Source organism: Ascaphus truei, chromosome 3, assembly GCF_040206685.1.
Source record: "Ascaphus truei isolate aAscTru1 chromosome 3, aAscTru1.hap1, whole genome shotgun sequence".
Taxonomy (NCBI): Eukaryota; Metazoa; Chordata; class Amphibia; order Anura; family Ascaphidae; genus Ascaphus; species Ascaphus truei.
In genome coordinates, this window is record NC_134485.1 from 185354672 (window position 1) to 185378271 (window position 23600).

General features: G+C 46.0%; 1 protein-coding gene across 4 annotated transcripts in view; it reads right to left on the reverse strand.

The window, feature by feature from the left end:
* Nucleotides 1-23600, reverse strand: part of TEX14 (testis expressed 14, intercellular bridge forming factor) — a 541240-nt gene that overhangs the window by 42638 nt on the left and 475002 nt on the right. For 2 of the 4 annotated variants that reach the window (XM_075589773.1, XM_075589771.1), the window contains one exon: nucleotides 13191-13455. The exons of 1 other annotated variant lie outside the window; for it this stretch is intronic. In XM_075589773.1, coding sequence (XP_075445888.1) covers nucleotides 13191-13455 — 265 coding nt within the window. The remainder of the gene's footprint in view (nucleotides 1-13190; nucleotides 13456-23600) is intronic. One more of the 4 variants, XM_075589772.1, reaches the window with a different exon arrangement.

Here is a 23600-nt window from a genome sequence, read left to right on the forward strand (position 1 = left end):
GGAAAGCAAGGAAAGGAGAGGGTTAGCCGGAGGAACCAAGGTGATGGAGACACGCTGGGCAGAGCGAGTCCCCCGATCCGTTACAGTATCCCCCATTGAGGATCGGACCCCGGACGATCCTCCCAAGGTTTATGAGGAAACTTCCGACGGAATTGTCTGAGGAGTGCTGGGACATGCACGTGATGAGATGGTATCCAGGAGCGTTCATCCGGACCAGTGTACAAGGAACTGAAGTCTGCCCCTGGACCAACGAGAATCGAGTAAGGATTGGATTTCAAATTCTTGCTGTCCTTGTATGACGACAGGATTAGGCCTCCGAGGGCGGTCCGGAAAATGGACATTCTGTATCACAGGTTTCAGTAAAGATACGTGGAATACTGAAGGGACCTTCATGGTAGAAGGGAGTGCAAGTCGGTATGCGACTGGGTTGATCCTTTTGAGAATCTTGAAAGAACCTAAAAATCTTGGGGCCAGTTTCTGGAAAGGGGTCTTGAGTTTGATATTCTTGGAAGATAACCAAACACTGTCACCCGGGTTTGAACACTGGGCCCACTTGACGTCGCCGATCCGCTTGTGTTTTTTGTCTTTGAACGGAATTTTGCAAAGCTTTCATGATCCTTTTCCAGGAATTTTGAAGACTGGATATGTGAGAATCTGCTGCGGGAACCCCAGAGGGGAGGGAGGAGAGGGAAAGACTGCTGGGATGGAATCCATAGTTAATGAAAAAAGGCGACTCTTGCGTGGATTAGTTTTTTAATGAGTTAATAGCAAACTTAGCCCAGGGTACTAGGTCCACCCAATTGTCTTGAGAATCGGACACGAAGCATCTGAGATACTGTTCCAGAGTCTGATTCATTCTCTCCGTCTGACCGTTGGTCTGAGGGTGATAACCCGAAGAAAATTGAAGGGAAATGCCAAGTCTTTGAGAAAAAGCTCACCAGAACTTAGAGATGAATTGAGTACCTCTGTCAGAAACAATGGAAATAGGTACACCATGCAATCTGAAAATTTCCTTGGAAAAAACGTCGGCCAAAGTAGCTGAATTAGGAAGACCCATGAGGGGTATAAAGTGTGTATGCTTGGAAAACCTATCTACTACCACAAGGATCGTATTCATCCCTTTAGAATTGGGAAGCTCCACAATAAAGTCCATGGAGAGAAGAGACATGAGGAGACCAGAAAGTTTGTGTCGGGCGGATTTGCTCTGGGCATAGACCGGAAAAAATCTGGTGAACTCGAAAATGTCCTTATTCATTTTAGGCCACCAAAAAGTCAGTTTGATAAGATCCACCGTTCTCTCTTAGCCTGGATGACCAGCAGCTCTAGACGAATGTCCCCATAGAAGAATTTTGTGGCGAAAACGTGGGGCAGCGTACAACCGTCCCTCTGGCACCTTAAATCTCCTAGGAATATGAGCCTGGGCTTTATTGATTTCGTCCAGGATATCAAAATTGTTGGCAACAATAATACACTTAGCAGGAAGAATCGACTCTGAGGATTCGTTAGATTCGTTCTCGGTGGAGAACTGACGAGATAAAGCGTCGGCCTTTATATTCTTTGTGCCCGGAATATAAGAAATCGTGTAATTGAACCTAGAAAAGAACAGAGCTCACCGAGCTTGATGTGATCCCAGACGACGAGCCCACTCGATGTACAATAAGTTTTTGTGATCGGTGAGGATGGCTACTGGCTCTTTGGTACCTTCGAGGAGATGTCTCCATTCTTGGAGGGCCAATTTGATGGCTAGCAACTCGCGGTTCCCGACATCATAATTTCTTTCGGCCGAAGAAAATTTTCTGGAAAAGAATCCACACAGATGGGAGTTTTTCCTGAGGGGAGGATCTCTGAGAAAGGACTGTGCCGGCTCCCACATCCGAGGCGTCTATTTCGAGAGTGAAAGGAAGGGAAGTATCCGGATGCCAAAGGATAGGAGCGGACACAAAGGCTCTTTTGAGAATGTTGAAGGCTTCGATGGCTTCAGGGGACCAAACAGTCGGATCAGCACCTTTTTTGGTGAGAGCAGTGATTGGTAGAGCAATAGTCAAGAAGTTACGGATGAATTTCCGATAGTAATTGGCAAAGCCAAGGAAGCGCTGCACGGCCTTGAGAGAGTTCGGTAACGGCCAATCGAGTATAGACTTCAATTTCTCGGGGTCCATGGTAAAGCCTTTGTCAGAAATTATATAGCCCAAGAAGGCTGTGGAAGATTGATGGAACAGACTGTGACGATAGTGAGGGTTTGGCCCGGGATTAACGGGGTTACCCCCCAAGGGCCCCCTCTAACCTCACCAGGGAGACAAGGGGTTAACTGGGCTGAGGCCCAGAAATGTGATTTGACCCTTGTTATAACATGAAAATGCTTATTCCCCTGTGTAAATGATGTTGTTGCTGGATCAGTGTCTGCATAACACACCCACTGGGTCATAAGGGGTTAATGAGCTACAGTTTAAGAAAATTCCACTGTATGGTGTCTTTTCAGGAAATCTGGACTTCAAAGGGCTTAATTGAAGTTGAATGTGAAAAGCAGAAGGGTTTTTTAGTGTACAGTATGTTAATACCTGTTTGCAGCCAGCCCCTGAGTCTTGGGGTGCAGCCTCAGGGGAACCCCCCAAGTACCCACATATTAAAAATATCACTTTGTCATAAGAGGGACATATATTTTTGATAAAGTCCTTTTCTGGGGCAGTTTTTGAAATGTACAGGCAGAATGCTAATGGTGTGCTAATGCTAATGTACAGGCAGAATGCCTGCCCTTTTGTAATGCATGAGGAACCAAATGGTCTTAACACCTTAAAGCTGGGTTACCTCTGTATGCTAGATAGGACATCTTGCTAGGTGTGATACATAGTGATCAAAAAGTAATTACCTAATTGTTTATGCGGGGAGCTAAAAGCCTGCTTCAAAAGGTTTTATTGATGGGGCCAGGGTGGGGCTACCCCAAGCAGGATATCTGAATGGGTGTCCTTATTAAATATAAGAATATTATGAGATGTCCTTGGCTGACCAAGCTAAGAATTACATATTTGTATTAGTGGGAGTTAGCCCATCCTTTTGAGTATAAACACTGTATATGTAACTGCTGCGAAATGCCAGATATTAATATCTCTATTAATTTTCATATTACACCGTAATGTTTGGTCTCTCTGCGAGCGTCAGGTGTGATGGAATGTATTAATATATCGCACCTGCCTGTATGTATTACTGAACTCAAGTTAGGGAGTGATTTGCAGTAAATATGAAATTTTGGTTGAGTTCTGAGAAACTGCAGCCCCCCTGCTATGATAATGAGCAGGAAAGGCTAGAATTTACATTGCCTGGTCTAAAGGCTAAATTGCTAATTGCTTATGCTTGGCCCAACGGACAAAAGGAACTAATCAGAAAAGTGTGACCTTTCACACTGGACACTGGAAGTCCAAACTGAGCTTCAAAAGCTTCAAAGGGACTTTTGCTAGCCGTCGCGGCACCTAGGGTAAAAGAGATGAGTTTGACATAGTATATAAGTCAAAGCCACCCTTTACCCATTGTTCTTCATGCAAATGTTCTTCATGATCTTCATGTCTGCATGTCATCAGGCCTGTGTCTTTATGCAAGGTCTTGGGATGATGCAGGTTTTGCTGTATGACCTGCCTGTTTTGCTTTGATGTCAACTGATATATGGGAGAAGTGGCCCAGTCTGTATCCTGATGGCCTTCTGTCCTAATCTTTAAGTAAGTGTCTATATTTTGCCTGTTATTTGTATAATCTTTTGTGTTCACCTTTATCAAGGAATAAATTATATTTTATCATATCTAAGTCTCGTCCCAGTTCAAACCCAGGTATATATATATTTATATATAGTTTTGGTGTAAATTACAGCCTGTCACAAGCTACCGTGACACAGACATTTCTCCATTTTCGCGTAGAGGCGATTAGCACGAAGCCGAGAGAGAACCAACTTGGTATGGCGAATGTGCTCCTCCAAGCTTTTGGAGAAAATGAGGATGTCGTCCAAATATACAATGACGAACGTACCCAACACATCCCGGAAGATATCATTCATGAATTCTTGGAAAACAGCAGGGGCATTGCAAAGGCCGAACGGCATCACTAAGTACTCGTAATGTCCAGAACGCGTGTTAAACGCGGTTTTCCATTTATCCCTGTGACAGGGTGAAGTCAACCCCTATCAGTTATGCCTGGGAAACATATGTCTGAGTGCTTCATCCAGCACTCAGAAGGTTACCTCAGGAGGAAGCTAGGTAATCAGAATGTAAGCTGACACCTGATAGCCAGCAATGTATAAAAGGATGTTGTTACTGGCAGTAGCTGGCTGCCTTAGACCTAAGAACTCTGCTATGTGAGCTGCTAGCCAGATGGATTCACCAAACTAACTACTTCAACCAAAGTAAGACTTGTTCATTTGTTTTCCTGACTGCTTAAAATACACTTACGGTTTGGGAAATGGTTTAGCCAGCCAGCCTGCTAGATAGGCCTGGAGTGTTAGTCAGTTCTCCCAATGTGGAGCAGGATTTGTTTTTGTTTAAAGGGACAGTGTACCCACATGTTATGCTGTGGAGAAATAAAGCCACAGAACGTTTTCATTTATCCTGAAACAACACGTGTGGACTGTTCCCTGACCTCGGCTACAGGCTGTCCTGCCACAGGTGGTGTCAGAAGTTGGATGTCGGATGGCCCCTGTATCTAAAGGGCCACACACAAAAAAAATGGAGAATTGTTTTTCTCAGTTCTTTGAGCAACAGCTTCAGCTAGCAGAGAAACAAACTGAGCAACAGGCCCAGCAAATAGAATGGCAGGCCAAGCAAGCAGAACATCAAGCTCAGCAAGATGAGCAATAGGCCTGGCGAGAGGAAAAGCTACTCCAACTGCTAGTCGAAGGCCCAGCCCCAGTCAGACCAGAGATTTCAAATAACCCACCGGTGATGCTGCCTAAAATGAAGCCAACCGAAGACCCAGAGGCATTTCTCCTCACTTTTGAAAGGGTATCCATGGCCCACGGCTGGACAGTTGATCGCTGGGTAACAACTCTGACTCCACTCCTCATAGGAGAAGCTCAGGCAGCCTACCAGGCTCTTCCAGTAGACAAGGCCATGAACTATCAGCAATTAAAGGCTGCTATTCTGGATCGCCTAGGCCTCACTCCAGAGACCTACCGACAGCGGTTCCAGACAGTCAAATATACAAACAGAGACAGACTCCGGGTCGTAGCCCACCGCTTAGTAGACTTATGTACCAGGTGGATACAACCAGAAAAGCATACCAAGGCAGAGATCCTTGAACAGTTTGTGCTTGAGCAGTTCATACAGATACTGCCCCCCTCCTCCCGCTCCTGGGTAAAAAGACACGCTGCATTTTCCCTGGATTCAGCAGTCCGCTTGGGGGAAAACTTCCTTGGCAACGACACCTAACAGGATAGCAGGGAATGGTCCGTGCAAACACCAGTGTCTTCTGGTGATGCCAGAGGCAGGAGAGCAGACAATCGAGGGGTCTACAACACGCCAGCTCGGGAGATCCAGTCAACCCGATCGGAAGACCCTTTCCCATCTCGGAGTGTTCCCTGTACAAACTCCCGCAGAGATGCCCGTCCCGGGTCCGAGGCCATTGGATCACTCAAGGGAGGCCGCCACCCACAGTATTCCCCGAGAACCTGGACTACCGTCACCCATCCGGTGGAAAGGATATCACCACCAACCAGAAGGGAGGATCCCATCCAACAGCGGAGAGGTCCAAACACCGAACCCCGTCGAGAGCTTCCGCTGACGACCGAGTTTGCGGACTCAGGAGATGATGAGATGGACTGTTCATATGGCAGAACCACTCCCACAGCTTCTCTCCGAGGGGACCACAATCCGTGGTTAGTCCCAGCATCTCTGGAGGGGAAAATAGTAAAAGCCATGCTGGACTCGGGATCTGGAAAAACCCTGATCCTAGAAGGCCTAATTCCAAGCAACAGACTATCCTATGACACTGAAAGTACGATGGGAGAGGTAGGATGAGATCCAGGATAGAGCTTTGTTCCGAATGCCAAGAGTATGGAGTATGTGAAGGAGAAGAGGGTGGTCCACGGTGTCAAATGCTGCAGAGAGGTCGAGTAATATGAGCAGATTGTAATGACCTCTGTCTTTGGCAGAATGGAGGTCGTCAGTTATTTTAGTGAGGGCTGTGGAGTGAGCAGTGCGGAAGCCAGATTGTAGAGGGTCTAGGAGAGAATAGGTGTTGAGAAAATGGAGCAAGCGAGAGAATACAAGACGTTCAAGGAGTTTAGAGGCAAAAGGCAGGAGGGAGACAGGTCGATAGTTAGAAAGACAGGTAGGATCAAGCTTGCTGTTTTTGAGTAATGGTATGACTGTTGCATGTTTGAAGGAGGATGGAAAGGTTCCAGAGCAGAGGGAGGAGTTAAAAATGTGTGTGAGCGTAGGGATTATAGTAGGAGCAAGAGGTTTTAGGAGATGGGAGGGAATGGGGTCAAGAGGGCAAGTGGTAGAGGGAGAAGAGGCGATCAACAGCGACACATCCTCCTCTGAGACAGTGGAAAAAGAGTCAAGGAAGGCAGGAGGAGAGTTAGGAAGAGGTGTAGGATGGGAGGAAGAAACAGAGGGGATGTTCTGACGTATGGATTCCACCTTTTCCTTAAAATAGTCAGCAAAGTCCTGAGCAGAGATGGAAGAAGGAGAAGCCGCTGAGGGTGGTTTGAGTAGAGTATCAAAGACAGAGAACAGTCGGCGTGGGTTAGACTTGTGCATGTTGATTAGTGAAGAAAAGAGCAGGGGCATTGCAAAGGCCGAACGGCATCACTAAGTACTCGTAATGTCCAGAACGCGTGTTAAACGCGGTTTTCCATTTATCCCTGTGACAGGGTGAAGTCAACCCCTATCAGTTATGCCTGGGAAACATATGTCTGAGTGCTTCATCCAGCACTCAGAAGGTTACCTCAGGAGGAAGCTAGGTAATCAGAATGTAAGCTGACACCTGATAGCCAGCAATGTATAAAAGGATGTTGTTACTGGCAGTAGCTGGCTGCCTTAGACCTAAGAACTCTGCTATGTGAGCTGCTAGCCAGATGGATTCACCAAACTAACTACTTCAACCAAAGTAAGACTTGTTCATTTGTTTTCCTGACTGCTTAAAATACACTTACGGTTTGGGAAATGGTTTAGCCAGCCAGCCTGCTAGATAGGCCTGGAGTGTTAGTCAGTTCTCCCAATGTGGAGCAGGATTTGTTTTTGTTTAAAGGGACAGTGTACCCACATGTTATGCTGTGGAGAAATAAAGCCACAGAACGTTTTCATTTATCCTGAAACAACACGTGTGGACTGTTCCCTGACCTCGGCTACAGGCTGTCCTGCCACAGGTGGTGTCAGAAGTTGGATGTCGGATGGCCCCTGTATCTAAAGGGCCACACACAAAAAAAATGGAGAATTGTTTTTCTCAGTTCTTTGAGCAACAGCTTCAGCTAGCAGAGAAACAAACTGAGCAACAGGCCCAGCAAATAGAATGGCAGGCCAAGCAAGCAGAACATCAAGCTCAGCAAGATGAGCAATAGGCCTGGCGAGAGGAAAAGCTACTCCAACTGCTAGTCGAAGGCCCAGCCCCAGTCAGACCAGAGATTTCAAATAACCCACCGGTGATGCTGCCTAAAATGAAGCCAACCGAAGACCCAGAGGCATTTCTCCTCACTTTTGAAAGGGTATCCATGGCCCACGGCTGGACAGTTGATCGCTGGGTAACAACTCTGACTCCACTCCTCATAGGAGAAGCTCAGGCAGCCTACCAGGCTCTTCCAGTAGACAAGGCCATGAACTATCAGCAATTAAAGGCTGCTATTCTGGATCGCCTAGGCCTCACTCCAGAGACCTACCGACAGCGGTTCCAGACAGTCAAATATACAAACAGAGACAGACTCCGGGTCGTAGCCCACCGCTTAGTAGACTTATGTACCAGGTGGATACAACCAGAAAAGCATACCAAGGCAGAGATCCTTGAACAGTTTGTGCTTGAGCAGTTCATACAGATACTGCCCCCCTCCTCCCGCTCCTGGGTAAAAAGACACGCTGCATTTTCCCTGGATTCAGCAGTCCGCTTGGTGGAAAACTTCCTTGGCAACGACACCTAACAGGATAGCAGGGAATGGTCCGTGCAAACACCAGTGTCTTCTGGTGATGCCAGAGGCAGGAGAGCAGACAATCGAGGGGTCTACAACACGCCAGCTCGGGAGATCCAGTCAACCCGATCGGAAGACCCTTTCCCATCTCGGAGTGTTCCCTGTACAAACTCCCGCAGAGATGCCCGTCCCGGGTCCGAGGCCATTGGATCACTCAAGGGAGGCCGCCACCCACAGTATTCCCCGAGAACCTGGACTACCGTCACCCATCCGGTGGAAAGGATATCACCACCAACCAGAAGGGAGGATCCCATCCAACAGCGGAGAGGTCCAAACACCGAACCCCGTCGAGAGCTTCCGCTGACGACCGAGTTTGCGGACTCAGGAGATGATGAGATGGACTGTTCATATGGCAGAACCACTCCCACAGCTTCTCTCCGAGGGGACCACAATCCGTGGTTAGTCCCAGCATCTCTGGAGGGGAAAATAGTAAAAGCCATGCTGGACTCGGGATCTGGAAAAACCCTGATCCTAGAAGGCCTAATTCCAAGCAACAGACTATCCTATGACACTGAAAGTACGATGGGAGAGGTAGGATGAGATCCAGGATAGAGCTTTGTTCCGAATGCCAAGAGTATGGAGAATGTGAAGGAGAAGAGGGTGGTCCACGGTGTCAAATGCTGCAGAGAGGTCGAGTAATATGAGCAGATTGTAATGACCTCTGTCTTTGGCAGAATGGAGGTCGTCAGTTATTTTAGTGAGGGCTGTGGAGTGAGCAGTGCGGAAGCCAGATTGTAGAGGGTCTAGGAGAGAATAGGTGTTGAGAAAATGGAGCAAGCGAGAGAATACAAGACGTTCAAGGAGTTTAGAGGCAAAAGGCAGGAGGGAGACAGGTCGATAGTTAGAAAGACAGGTAGGATCAAGCTTGCTGTTTTTGAGTAATGGTATGACTGTTGCATGTTTGAAGGAGGATGGAAAGGTTCCAGAGCAGAGGGAGGAGTTAAAAATGTGTGTGAGCGTAGGGATTATAGTAGGAGCAAGAGGTTTTAGGAGATGGGAGGGAATGGGGTCAAGAGGGCAAGTGGTAGAGGGAGAAGAGGCGATCAACAGCGACACATCCTCCTCTGAGACAGTGGAAAAAGAGTCAAGGAAGGCAGGAGGAGAGTTAGGAAGAGGTGTAGGATGGGAGGAAGAAACAGAGGGGATGTTCTGACGTACTGCACCGACACACTTTATTCGAGCAAATGCCCAGTTTGTACCTGGCAGATACCTGGAATGCGCCACTCCTCACCTCTGACAAGCCCCGTTGTGTTTGCCTTCCCAGCCTGGGTTCATGCCTGGCTGACGGGCGGCTGATCTGTTAAATGATAATGATTAGGATTTAATAGGCTGCAATGCTTCGTGTGTCTACCAGATGGCATAAATTCATGAATTGTAATGCAGTATATATATATATACTGTGCAGTATTGAAGCCAGTGGGAATAAAATGCTTCAATCCCTGCCTGGAAAATACCTCAATGCACTCGGGCAGAAAACAGTCACAAACCTCAATACACCCGGGTATACCCGAATTCGTGGGACTAGCCGAGCTCGAATAAAGTGTGTCGCCAGTGTATGGATTCCACCTTTTCCTTAAAATAGTCAGCAAAGTCCTGAGCAGAGATGGAAGAAGGAGAAGCCGCTGAGGGTGGTTTGAGTAGAGTATCAAAGACAGAGAACAGTCGGCGTGGGTTAGACTTGTGCATGTTGATTAGTGAAGAAAAGTAGGCTTGTTTAGCTTGCGAGAGGGCACAGTTGAAACAGGATAGCATAAATTTGTAGTGAAGGAAGTCTGCGAGAGTATGAGATTTCCTCCAGAGGCGGTCAGAGGAATGAGTGGAGTAACGCAGCATGCGCGTGTGGGAATTTAACCAGGGTCTAGGGTTAAAAGGGCGAGTGCAGCAGAGAGAAAGCGGGGCAAGTAGATCAAGAGAGGAGGACAAGACAGAGTTGTAGTTCCTGACCAGGTTGTCAGGGCCTGTAACAGAGCTTAGAGAGGAGAGGGAGGAGTTTAACGTGGACTCAAAGTCAGGTAAGTGAATAGAGCGTAGGTTTCTGCAAAACCGGGGGGTAGACGGAGGTGGAAAAGGGGAGAAGCGAGATAGAGAGAATGAGATGAGGTGATGGTCAGAGAGAGGAAAAGGGGAAATGGAGAAATCAGAGAGAGAGAATTTTTAGTGAAAACCAGGTCTAAGTAGTGGCCATCCTTGTGGGTGCTGGCTGCAGTCCACTGTTGAAGGCCAAAAGAAGATGTTAGAGAAAGAAAGCGGGAAGCCCAAGGGAGAGAGGGGTCATCAATGAGGCAATTGAAGTCCCCAAAGAGAAGAATAGGGGAGTCTGAGGAGAGAAAGAAAGAGAGCCAGGATTCAAAGTGAGAGAGAAAGGCAGAGGGGGGATGAGTAGAGGTAGGTGGACGATAGATGACCGCCACGTGGACAGGGAGAGGAGAGAAGATCTGGACAGTGTGAACCTCAAAGGAGGGAAAAGCAAGAGAGGGGGGAATAGGAAGAGTTCGGTAACGGCAGAGAGAGGAGAGCAGGAGCCCCACGCCTCCACCCCTGCCATCAGGGCGCGGAGTGTGGGAGAAGGAAAGGCCACCATAGGAGAGGGCAGCTTCCAGAGCAGAGTCAGACTGAGTGAGCCAGGTCTCAGTTATAGCAAAGAGAAGCAGGGAGTGAGAGAGAAAGAAGTCATGCACAGAGAGGAACTTGTTAGAGAGGGAGCGAGCATTCCAAATGGCACAGGAGAAAGGGAGAGAGGAGGGAGGGTGGCAGGGGATAAGTATGAGGTTGGAGGGGTTAACACCAGAAGGAGTAGAAGTTGCATGTGGGAGGCGAGGACGAGAGCAAGTAGAAATAAGGCAGGGGACAGGATTGGGAGAGATATCCCCAGAAGCAAGGAGGAGAAGCATGGAAAGAAAGAGAATGTGTGAGGATGATTTGTAGGGGTGTGTTTTAGTGCAGGGTGTATAGCTGTGTGGTGACATAGGGCGCAGGTAAGAAAGGAGTTCATGTGAACTGAGAAGTGGGGAAGAAAGGAGAGATGGAGATATATGAATAGAGTTAGAAACATAAGGAGACTGGTGGAAGGAAGTGCATAATTTGAAAATAAGTGAGGTTGCAGCAAATATAAAAAATAAAGGCGGCATCACAGCAGTCAATGTTCGCCGACAGGACTGTCTCTTGTTCCGCGTGTGATGCTGTGGCGATGCAGATTCATTTTCTTGTTTAGCCCCTGTCCCATCTCACCTATATAGTAGCAGCCCACTGGGCATTTCATGCACATGATGAGGTAAATGACATTGCTGGAGGAACAGGTGAACCTTCCTCTGATTTTGTTCTTCAGATTCCTGTGTGGTATTTGTATTGTGCCCGCTGTGTGGAGCATTGTGCAGGTTTTGCATCTTGCATCCTGGCATTTTCTTGTCCCGCATTTAGTTGTACTGTTGAATACTTTACTCATCACCATAATTTCCTTGAGATTATGATGTTGTCTGTATGATAATACTGCACCGACACACTTTATTCGAGCAAATACCCAGTATGTACCTGGCAGATACCTGGAATGCGCCGCTCCTCACCTCTGACAAGCCCCGTTGCGTTTGCCTTCCCAGCCTGGGTTCATGCCTGGCTGACGGGCGGCTGATCTGTTAAATGATAATGATTAGGATTTAATAGGCTGCAATGCTTCGCGTGTCTACCAGATGGCATAAATTCATGAATTGTAATGCAGTATATATATATATATACTGTGCAGTATTGCAGCCAGCGGGAATAAAATGCTTCAATCCCTGCTTGGAAAATACCTCAATGCACTCGGGCAGAAAACAGTCACAAACCTCAATACACCCGGGTATACCCGAATTCGTGGGACTAGCCGAGCTCGAATAAAGTGTGTCGCCAGTGTAAGGGTGTTTCAGGGAAGACCTGTTGCAGTCTGGAACTTCCAGGAGAATGGGCTGTAGTAGGTTGTAGTACCCTGGCATAGGGCTTCTAGGTGTGGGTTATATGTGACCACCAAAGGTACCCTGTCGCTTGTCTCTTTTTGTCTGTATTCAAGGAGATCACTTCTTGGTATTCTGGTGGCTTTGTGGATTTGCTGGTCTACAAGGCCAACCACAACATAACAATCAAACCTGCGGACAAGGGAGGAGTGGTCATAATGAACACCTTAGACTACCTGCAGGAAGCGCACAGACAAATCTCTGATGCAAAGTATTACACCAAACGTCAGGAGGATCCAACAAAAAAATACATGAGAGAACTCAACAGGATCATTAAAATACTCCGATCCACACAAGAGAATAAATTCAAGACCTTATACCAGCTGACCCAAAACCTGGCAGAACTAGTGTCCACCCCCTTCTGTGCCTTAGGGAGGAAGCATTTAAAGTTAGTTAGTCCAGGTTCACCCTTCAGGGTGTAGAGATCTATGCCTCCAGCCCGTTATGGGCTGGGGAAGAGTTAAGGCACATGGCCGGGCTTCCAACCTACCAATGTAACCTAGGTCCATACTAAGACCTGGATCCTGCTAGTAACATCATGCTTCCACTGTAACAAGAACTGCAGTGGTTATCTCAATAAAGGATCCCATTTTTTATAACCCACCTGAGTCTACAGTCTATTGGGTAGGGGTATGTTCAGAGGACTGTCACAGGAGGGACTGTCTCCAGAACTATGGAGCCTAATGTGACTGGAGGCAAACAAAAAACACAAAAAAATGTTTACAACCAAAACACAAGTGAAACGGTCTACCCTCATAATAGGGTGACAAGAACAGTGGACCTTACCCTTGAGGGAACATGGGTATTCATAACTAGAAAGAGCAAATCTATTGTCGGTAATGAGTAGTTGATTTTTGGAACTGCTCCAGACAATGCAGCGTCTTCAACACAAACAATAAATAGAGACATTTAAAAGTAAGCTTACTTCTCTCTGTAGTAAAATAGATTAGTAGAGATTAAAACATGTTTTGGATAACTGAAGTAAGAAGTACTGTACTGATAAAAATCTAAATAAAAGCATTCCTATTTGTAAAATATTGCATACATACTTGTACCAATTCTGGAGTAAGGCGCTTTGCTTTAGTCCACTTTTGGAACCGTTCTGTTTTTTTCAGCACTCTCTCTATGGTGCATGTTTTCAGTGGAGAAAAAGAGTTGCAGATTCTTTTGTCTGATAGGTCATGCTGGTATTTGCTTGTTAACCTCGAAATCTCTACCGGCCTCCAGCTCTCGCCATCATCAGTGTAGTTCCCTGAATAACTTTGAAGATAATCAGAAGGAAGTTGCAAATGTGGAGCAAGCCAGCTATGAAACCTGTAAAAGATATGACACATGCCAAATTCTTACTTTTATTGAACTGGAAAACTCTTACATTAAACATTGCACTAATGCATTTTATTGAAGAAGACCCTATCAGTTGTTATGACATGATGAGGAGCTGAGACAGACTGTCAGTGGTCAAGGATATATAAGTTGAAGTAATGTACCTGAGGAAACAGACTATGAAGTTTAGCTGTTGGTAGGAACTTTAGGGGAAAAAAATTAATGTGACCACAGTAATTACTTCCAAACTGCACATCCATGTGACTATCCAACGTCCACGGTAGTCAAGTACAATGCATATCAATTTCTATCATAGTGAGTAAAGGCAAAAGGAAAAAAACTGTGCACAAGTTGGAATAATATTTGCGAGCAAACAATAAAATGACACGGAATGGATTATTATTAAAGTACAGATAATAGAGAGGAGTGCTGCACACCTTAAAAAGAGAAAAATGATACAATTACCGGTGCTCCAATGTTAGAACGAAAGCCTGCAGTCAGTCCTGAGTACATAGAGGAAGGAACAGAGGGCACAGCGGATTCTGCAAATTCAAACTCATTTATTGAGCCAACACAACGTTTCGACCGTGGAGGTCTTTTTCAAGTGACAATGGCATATACAAATCTGGTCTAACAACATATAAATAGTGCCCCAAATCCCCACAATGCAACCTGTTCAATCAGTGTTGATGAAGTCCATGTGCTTAATCAGTTCCTTGAACCAATGTCCAGTGTGTAAGCTTGAATAGGTGATCCCCAGCAGCTGTAAATCCTCCTTTAGATATCGTGATGGTCATGTCCTCCCACTTCCTGGTTATTCGGTATCCATCTTTGTGACGTCATCACTTCGGGTCCTCAATGGTTGGAACGCAGCGTCCTCGTGCGTTTCAAATGCGCGCATGCGCACTTCCTGATTATTCGGTATCCATCTTTGTGACGTCATTGATTCGGGTCCTCAAAGGTTGGAACGCAGCGTCCTCATGCGTTTCAAATGCGCGCATGCGCAGTAGACATACACTCGAGGCGTAGTCAGTGCTGACTGCATATGAGTCATTGCACAAGCGTCAATCTTTGATCATTCCTTGTCCTCAGTAGTTGGAACGCACGATCTCATGCGTTTCAAGCGCGCACATGCGCAGTAGGTATCCATTCGATTTCCTTCAAATTGAAACGCCAGAAGTGCATGTTGTGTACCAATCATTGCACTAACGTTAATCCTTTTAAATGTGATCCTGCGAGTGTATGATGGATAAGTTGATCAGCGTATTTTCTTCAATAGAGGTCCTTCCATGTGTCATCTTCTTTTGTTCTTCATTGGAGGGAGTTATCTTCCATTTTTTAGAAGTCCACGATATTATTAAAAAGAGAGAAAAAAAGGGGAAAAAAATGGAGTGATAAATCAGCACAACACGGTTGAACAAGCTGCTAACATATCATTTACTATGAACAGTGAATAATAATAAAAGTTAAAAAAAGGTGAATAATAATAAAAGTTATTACAAGCTGCTAACATATCATTTACTATGAACAGTGAGTAATAATAAAAGTTATACAAGCTGCTAACATATCATTTACTATGAATAGTGAATAATAATAAAAGTAAACCTTTTTTAACTTTTATTATTATTCACTGTTCATAGTAAATGATATGTTAGCAGCTTGTTCTACCGTGTTGTGCTGATTTATCACTCCATTTTTTTTTCATTTTTTTCTCTCTTTTTTATAATATCGTGGACTTCTAAAAAATGGAAGATAACTCCCTCCGATGAAGAATAAAAGAAGATGACACATGGAAGAACCTCTATTGAAGAAAATACGCTGATCAACTTATCCATCATACACTCGCAGGATCACATTTAAAAGGATTAACGTTAGTGCAATGATTGGTACACAACATGCACTTCTGGCGTTTCAATTTGAAGGAAATCGAATGGATACCTACTGCGCATGTGCGCGCTTGAAACGCATGAGATCGTGCGTTCCAACTACTGAGGACAAGGAATGATCAAAGATTGACGCTTGTGCAATGACTCATATGCAGTCAGCACTGACTACGCCTCGAGTGTATGTCTACTGCGCATGCGCGCATTTGAAACGCATGAGGACGCTGCGTTCCAACCTTTGAGGACCCGAATCAATGACGTCACAAAGATGGATACCGAATAATCAGGAAGTGCGCATGCGCGCATTTGAAACGCACGAGGACGCTGCGTTCCAACCATTGAGGACCCGAAGTGATGACGTCACAAAGATGGATACCGAATAACCAGGAAGTGGGAGGACATGAACATCACGATATCTAAAGGAGGATTTACAGCTGTTGGGGATCACCTATTCAAGCTTACACACTGGACATTGGTTCAAGGAACTGATTAAGCACATGGACTTCATCAACACTGATTGAACAGGTTGCATTGTGGGGATTTGGGGCACTATTTATATGTTGTTAGACCAGATTTGTATATGCCATTGTCACTTGAAAAAGACCTCCACGGTCGAAACGTTGTGTTGGCTCAATAAATGAGTTTGAATTTGCAGAATCCGCTGTGCCCTCTGTTCCTTCCTCTATGTACTCAGGACTGACTGCAGGCTTTCGTTCTAACATTGGAGCACTGGTAATTGTATCATTTTTCTCTTTTTAAGGTGTGCAGCACTCCTCTCTATTATCTGGACTGTTACTACCTGTAAATTGTGCTTGCACCCACCTTAATGCTTTGATTAGCATACTTGTATATGTTACTGATTAGCTTTTAAGCTTTAGGTCAGTTTCTACTGTTGTGATTTTCACTATTGCTTATACCTGTTGCTACACAGGGGCTTTTGATCCTCATTTGGATATATTTTTTGCTAGTGACGAGTGGCGAAAGATTTTATTATATGGAAGGCTTGGATAACTTGTCAAGTGGATTGTCTAATAGAGCTGAAATAAAGACTTTTAATGACGAAGAAATTAATAAAATCTTGTTTAAATCAACACCACAGGAATAATTTGGGCCTGACGGACCCACAGATCATATTAAAGATCTGGAAAGGCTTAAGAAAAAGGAAATCGAACGTTACTCTCATGGTAACACACTTACAGAGTACTATAAACAGAAACTTATCCCTAGGGGGTTTCGTATAAAAAACCGCCCCACAATTGGTATTGATAGTACTGTTTTTTGTGAAAATTGGTGCAAAATTCTGAACAAAGCGTCACTAGACTTAATAGTACTGGTGATAGAAGAGGTGGGTCAGCAACTCACGACCATGAGGCATGAGATTCTAAAAATAGAAATTGTTATTGAACAGACACATGATACTACTGTCCAATCATTAGAGGAGCTTAAAATCAAGCTGCAAAAATTCAAGGATGATTTCATTCATTTTAAAAAACAAAAGTTTAAGACAGTAGTAGCAGATTACAAAGATAATAATGTCTATTTCTGGCGAAAGGCTGATAGGCGTTCAAAAAATCTAACAAAACCAAAAAAATCGGCTAAAAAAACAACTGGCTTTACAAGTGACTCTGACACCGCTTCATCAGCGGAAGGTGCAGCAACCCAAACCCCAGGGAGGTCTTTTTTAGACAAGCGAAGAGGACAGACATCAAGGGCCAAAGACGTAAGACAAGGAGGGGCCACAGAAGTGCAAAGAACACCTCCGGTTCTCCGCCCACATCCAATATGAGTAAGCATAATTTAATTATCAATTTGTCTTCTCATGAACTATCAGAAATGGATATCTGTGTTTTATCCAAAGGTCCCTCTTTTGTCCCCACTACAAGACCAGACCCCTTTGAATTAGAGGTTGAATTATTTAAATTTGAAAGGAATTTAAATTTAAAATCCTTCTTTTCTAGACCCATAGGTCAGCAGGATCAGCAGTGGCAGCAGCAAGAGCAGGTAAACCCAAAGTGTAAACTGAAATCAAAGTTTATTGCACCCTTTAAAAACCCAGGAGTGAACGTTTTCATGCGCCTTATAAAGTATGATGTTCAACAATATTTTAAAAGGCACCACTACACAAACTACAATCTATCAATTGCACAAAAGGAGGCCCTTAAAAAACTCAGAGAGAATAAAGACATTATTTTTAAAAGAGCGGACAAGGGAGGAGCGCTTGTAGTGCAGGATTATGACGTGTATAGAGTAGAAGTCATGAGGCAGCTGGAGAATCAAGAATGTTATATTAAATTAGACATGGATCCGACTATAAGGTATCAAACTGAAATTAAGGGCATACTGCAATTGGGACTTAACAATTTATGGATCAATGAGGAAATAGTTAATTTTTTAACTATGAAAAATCCAAGGCGTTGTAAGGAATCCGCTCCGCAGTTTACTGGTTGCCTTACCTTGCAGACGTGTGCAGTCCTGGAGCACCTCTCCTGATGTTTGCTGCAGCCTGGATTCACTCACCAAAGCTATACACACTCCCTCTGGTATCTACTGCAGCTGTGCAGCCTATCACTGCAACCTAGACTTGCATTCATTCATTGGAGCAGTACCTTCACACCCCCCTCCGGGGATTGGCCCGCTGGCCTTTAAGTATTGTCTTCCCATAATGCTCCCTGCCGAGCATAGTCCTTCCTGGATGTCACTATCTGTTCTGCCACAAGCCCTCGCTTGTTCCTGTCTCTCATGCTGAAGCGGAGTATTCTCCTTGTTGTCTGCAGCTCCAGGTTTCCTAAGGCCGGCTGCTATATTCACGCAGCGGTCTGCTCCAGTCTCCTGTGTTGTAGCTGAGTACTCTTCTTGTTCACTTCAGCTCCTTGTTTCCTGTGACCGGCTGCTATATTCACGCAGCGGTCCACTCCTGTTCTCCTGTGCTGAAGCAGAGGTTTTCGTCCCTGCGTCCCTCAGCCTCCTGGATTCCTGCACTGAAGCGGATGTTTCGTCCCTGCGTTCTTCAGTCTCCTGGATTCCTGCACTGAAGCGGAGGTTTCCCTGTGTATCTTCAGCTTCCTGGTTCCTGGGGCCTACTCTTTCCCTAATCTAGAGAGGCCGTGTCCTGGTTCCTGCGCTGAGACAGAGGATTCCCTAGCCCGCTCAGGACTCTTGCGCTGTAGCACTGGTGCACCCGTGCAGCAAAGCGGTGTGCTACTCTGGTCTGCCTACCATCTCCTGTGACCAGTACCATGGGCCATGGTCGTCGCTCGCGCAGAGGCCAACCCCGCGCTCCTAAGCTGAAGCGGGGCTCTCCTGACTACCTGTTGCCGAACTCTTGCCTGAACAATGTTTATCCTGATGTCTCCTGTCCTGACCCTGGCTTCTACAACGACGACGCTGTCTTCTCCAATCCTGATCCTGCGACATATGACTACGAACTGCGCAATCCGGATCAGCCTGCGCGGACTCAGGTCGGTGCTTTTACAACCCCACCTCAGCCTCGCGGTCCGGTCCTGGTTTGTGGCGAGCAGAACCCTGACAGTATGCTCGGCCACACAAACTCGGACCGCCCTGTGGTGAGGGTTGGTAAGTTTCTGTCTGAAAGCCTGTCCCAGCCTGTAAACCAGTCCCAGTGTGAATACCAATTTCTATGTGAGATAATACCCCTGATTGAAGATCTGATTGTGTTTGTAGGTTTAACCCCTTTGCAAAACAAATGCCGTAATGATCTCATGATGAAGGTTTACCGCCTCCGGGACTTAAAACAATCGCTGGCCGCTTGTATTTGCTTTCCTGGTTACCCTTTAACTTGGGAAAATGTGTACCCTTTAGAATTGGACGACGCCCAAAAGGAACTCTCTTCCCTGGCCTTGTCTTTAGACATTTATATAGCAAAAGAGGACCCTCTCCTCATGTTGGCTGATGCCCAAAAAACACTCTATATCCTTTCCATGACATTGGACATTTGCATAAAGGAACAGGATCCTCCCCTCGCCAGCTTCGCTGCCGCTTGGCTGTATCCCTGGTCTACCACGGATCCTTGCCCTGAGTGTATGCCCGGGTTCCCTGACACCAATGATATGTTTTCGTTAACCCCTGCCGATCAGTCCTGTGAGGTCCCCCTGGAGAATACATATGTTGCTCTACCCAGCCCTAATGTTCTTGTATCAGAGAATAAGTCCCTTTGTTCCCCTATTTCTAACTCCGAATCTGTCACTCCAGCTCTTGAGGGTTTTCCAGCTTTAAACTCTGCTAGGCAGTCCTGTGCGCTTTCCCCGTCAGAGAAAGAATCCCTAAGTTCTGTTCCCAGGGTCATTTCTGTATTAACCCCTGAGGGGCAGCTCTCTGAGTTTCCTTTGGTAAATCCCTGTTCTCTGTCAGCCATGGTCACGCCCCTAGCTTCAGAGGAGAGATTCCTGGTCTGTCCTAATACAGAGAGATTACCTATGTTTTACTCTCAGGCATTGTCTGCATTAACCCCTGTAAATTCTTGCTGCCTCCAAGTTAATGCCTTCGTTTTAGCCTCAGAGAATGAGTCCACAAGTCAGACAGCAGAGGTTGCATTGAGGGATTCCCATAACCGTACGGAGTCCCTAGAGATTCTTTGCTATAAATCCCCTGCTTCAGCTCAAGTTTCCGCAGTTTCGTCTCCGGAGACTTCGGCTAAAGTTCTGGTTCCTGATAAATGTATTCAGGAGTCAGGTTTTTCCCTAAGCTTGCTCGCAGAGTTCCTTCTCCCGGGTGTTTCGCTGAACCAGCCTGTCGCCCACATAGCGGTGATCCCTGCTTCAGCGCATAGTTCCCACATTATGGAGTCTGCAGTAATTTCTGGTTTCCCAGACATTCCTTACCAAATACCTACTTCAGAGACCAGTACAGTTATGATTCACCCCCGTGTACTGTCTGAGTTCTCCTCCTCTTTAAGCTTAGGGTTAAAAGCATACAGTAGTCTGTATGTCCCTCCTGGGGTTCATATTATGTTCCCAGGAATGTTTGCTGACGCACGGTTTTCTCCCCAAAGTGACGCTTTTTCATATAGATTAGTAAAAAGCTTGCACACTGTATCCCTTTTCGCTGAATTGTGTCTTACTAGTTTTGAGACTCTGAGAGCTAATGATTCTCCTTCTGATTCTGAAGCTCTTCCTACAAGGAGTATCCTGATTGGGGGTCCCCCTGATTTCTCTGTCCAGGCTAATTCTCCAGGGATCAGCATATCTGTGGTCACTTCCTTAGTACTGTCTGAGGTCACCATGCATATATTACAAGTCCTGGGGTTTAAATCTGACCTATTTAGCTGTCCTGCCTTTGCTGAAACCCAGTCCCTCAGTACTGTGTCTAAATATGCCCCAGCAAACATGGGGTTACTCTGGGAAGAAATGAAAACTCCTGTCTTAAAGGGTATTTTTTCTCACATGTCCAGCAAATCTAGAACCTCAGTAATTGTTTCTAAGTCACTTATCAATACATCTGATTTTTTCTCTAATCAAACCCAGACACCCTCACTATCGGTTAGGAGTCCTGTGATCAGAGATTTTGCACTAGAAAACACACCAATTCATGTTTTTGTCAGGTTAGGTACCCCTGTGGTTAGGGCCATTGCAGTTTCGGAAAAGACTCCTTGTACTCCTAAGGTGCCTGTCATTAAGAGTTTTCATAGTTCATACTTGCTGCTTGTTGATTCTCAGGGCCCTGTCACTGAGGTACAGACTTCAGCTTCTGATGTTAGCTTCCCTCCCACCACTACCCTGGCTCTGCCTTTTTCTCAAGCTACTGATTTAAAGATCCCAAGGACTATTCCTGATTCACTGACAATATTATCTCCCAATGAAGATTTCCCAGTATTGGAGAGCTCTACTGTTGTTTGCTTCTCTGCTCCTGCTAAACCATGGTTTTGTCCCTCGGAATTTTCGGTTGCCCCTGTTATTTCCTCTCAGTTGGAAATACTCTGTACGTATCCCAAGATTTCGGTCCCTATGCCTGGTTTACTGCTTGCCTTGTCACCTTCCATACCAATACCGGGAGATGCTTCCAACCAACCTATACCCTTACTAACCATTACCTGGGAGCCTTCTAGAGGAAAAATTCCTCGCAAATTCCAACATGCAGTGGTCAGCCAAGACTTTTTCTGTTACAAAGTTCCTCCTGGTGTATTCGATCAACTATCAGGGCCGCTGATCCTAGAGTCCGGTTCATTTATTAAAGACTGGGCTTCCTGTAGGGGTTCTCCTGCCGTTTCTGCTCTGGAACCCTCTGGTTCTTCACAGCCCTGGATTTCCAAGTCATTTTGCGAGGCGAGCCATGTACCAAAGATGTTTCTTCCATCAATCTCATATCCTAGAACTGTACTCACCAAAGAACTGCTAGTTTACGGATGCCCTTTCCACCTAAAGAATTTTAGGAACAACTCAATGTCCCCAAGACCCATGGATGGTCCTGTCTGGCCGCAGTTCTCACCGGGGGTTGGGGGTACACTAAGGACTAACCACGAGTCTCTGGACCACGACTCTAACCCCAATCCTAGACGGTTCAGCAACAATTCCCAGTCCCCCAACTCTAGGTGTGCTCATGTTCGCCCGGAGGTCTCGCGTGAAGGGGGGGGTACTGTAAGGAATCCGCTCCGCAGTTTACTGGTTGCCTTACCTTGCAGACGTGTGCAGTCCTGGAGCACCTCTCCTGATGTTTGCTGCAGCCTGGATTCACTCACCAAAGCTATACACACTCCCTCTGGTATCTACTGCAGCTGTGCAGCCTATCACTGCAACCTAGACTTGCATTCATTCATTGGAGCAGTACCTTCACACCCCCCTCCGGGGATTGGCCCGCTGGCCTTTAAGTATTGTCTTCCCATAATGCTCCCTGCCGAGCATAGTCCTTCCTGGATGTCACTATCTGTTCTGCCACAAGCCCTCGCTTGTTCCTGTCTCTCATGCTGAAGCGGAGTATTCTCCTTGTTGTCTGCAGCTCCAGGTTTCCTAAGGCCGGCTGCTATATTCACGCAGCGGTCTGCTCCAGTCTCCTGTGTTGTAGCTGAGTACTCTTCTTGTTCACTTCAGCTCCTTGTTTCCTGTGACCGGCTGCTATATTCACGCAGCGGTCCACTCCTGTTCTCCTGTGCTGAAGCAGAGGTTTTCGTCCCTGCGTCCCTCAGCCTCCTGGATTCCTGCACTGAAGCGGATGTTTCGTCCCTGCGTTCTTCAGTCTCCTGGATTCCTGCACTGAAGCGGAGGTTTCCCTGTGTATCTTCAGCTTCCTGGTTCCTGGGGCCTACTCTTTCCCTAATCTAGAGAGGCCGTGTCCTGGTTCCTGCGCTGAGACAGAGGATTCCCTAGCCCGCTCAGGACTCTTGTGCTGTAGCACTGGTGCACCCGTGCAGCAAAGCGGTGTGCTACTCTGGTCTGCCTACCATCTCCTGTGACCAGTACCATGGGCCATGGTCGTCGCTCGCGCAGAGGCCAACCCCGCACTCCTAAGCTGAAGCGGGGCTCTCCTGACTACCTGTTGCCGAACTCTTGCCTGAACAATGTTTATCCTGATGTCTCCTGTCCTGACCCTGGCTTCTACAACGACGACGCTGTCTTCTCCAATCCTGATCCTGCGACATATGACTACGAACTGCGCAATCCGGATCAGCCTGCGCGGTCTCAGGTCGGTGCTTTTACAACCCCACCTCAGCCTCGCGGTCCGGTCCTGGTTTGTGGCGAGCAGAACCCTGACAGGCGTCCAGTCCTGTATTTATTGCCTAAGGTCCATAAAAATTTGCAAAACCCCCCAGGCAGGCCCATAATATCGGCAACATGTTCAATTAATCAACCTTTAGCAGTTTTTATTGATACTTTTCTCCAACCTTTGGTCATTAAAAGCAAGTCATACATAAAGGACACTTTTGATTTTCTTAAAAAAATACGTTCAGTGCCCCTAAATGGTAAAACCATCACCATGGTAACTATGGATGTAACCAACTTATACACCATAATCCCACATGATAATGGTTTAGATGTCATTAGCCAAAATCTCACAAATTCCCACAAAACAAATCCACCTGTGGATTATATTATGCTCCTTCTGCATTTCGTTCTGTATAAAAATTATTTTAAGTTCGAGCAAACCTTTTACTTGCAAACATCTGGGACAGCAATGGGCAGCAATGTAGCCCCTTCCTATGCTAATTTGTACATGACAGACTTTGAGGAGAAATATATCTATCCCACTGAGCATTATAATAAGATGTTATTCTATTGCAGATATATCGACGATTTGCTATTCCTT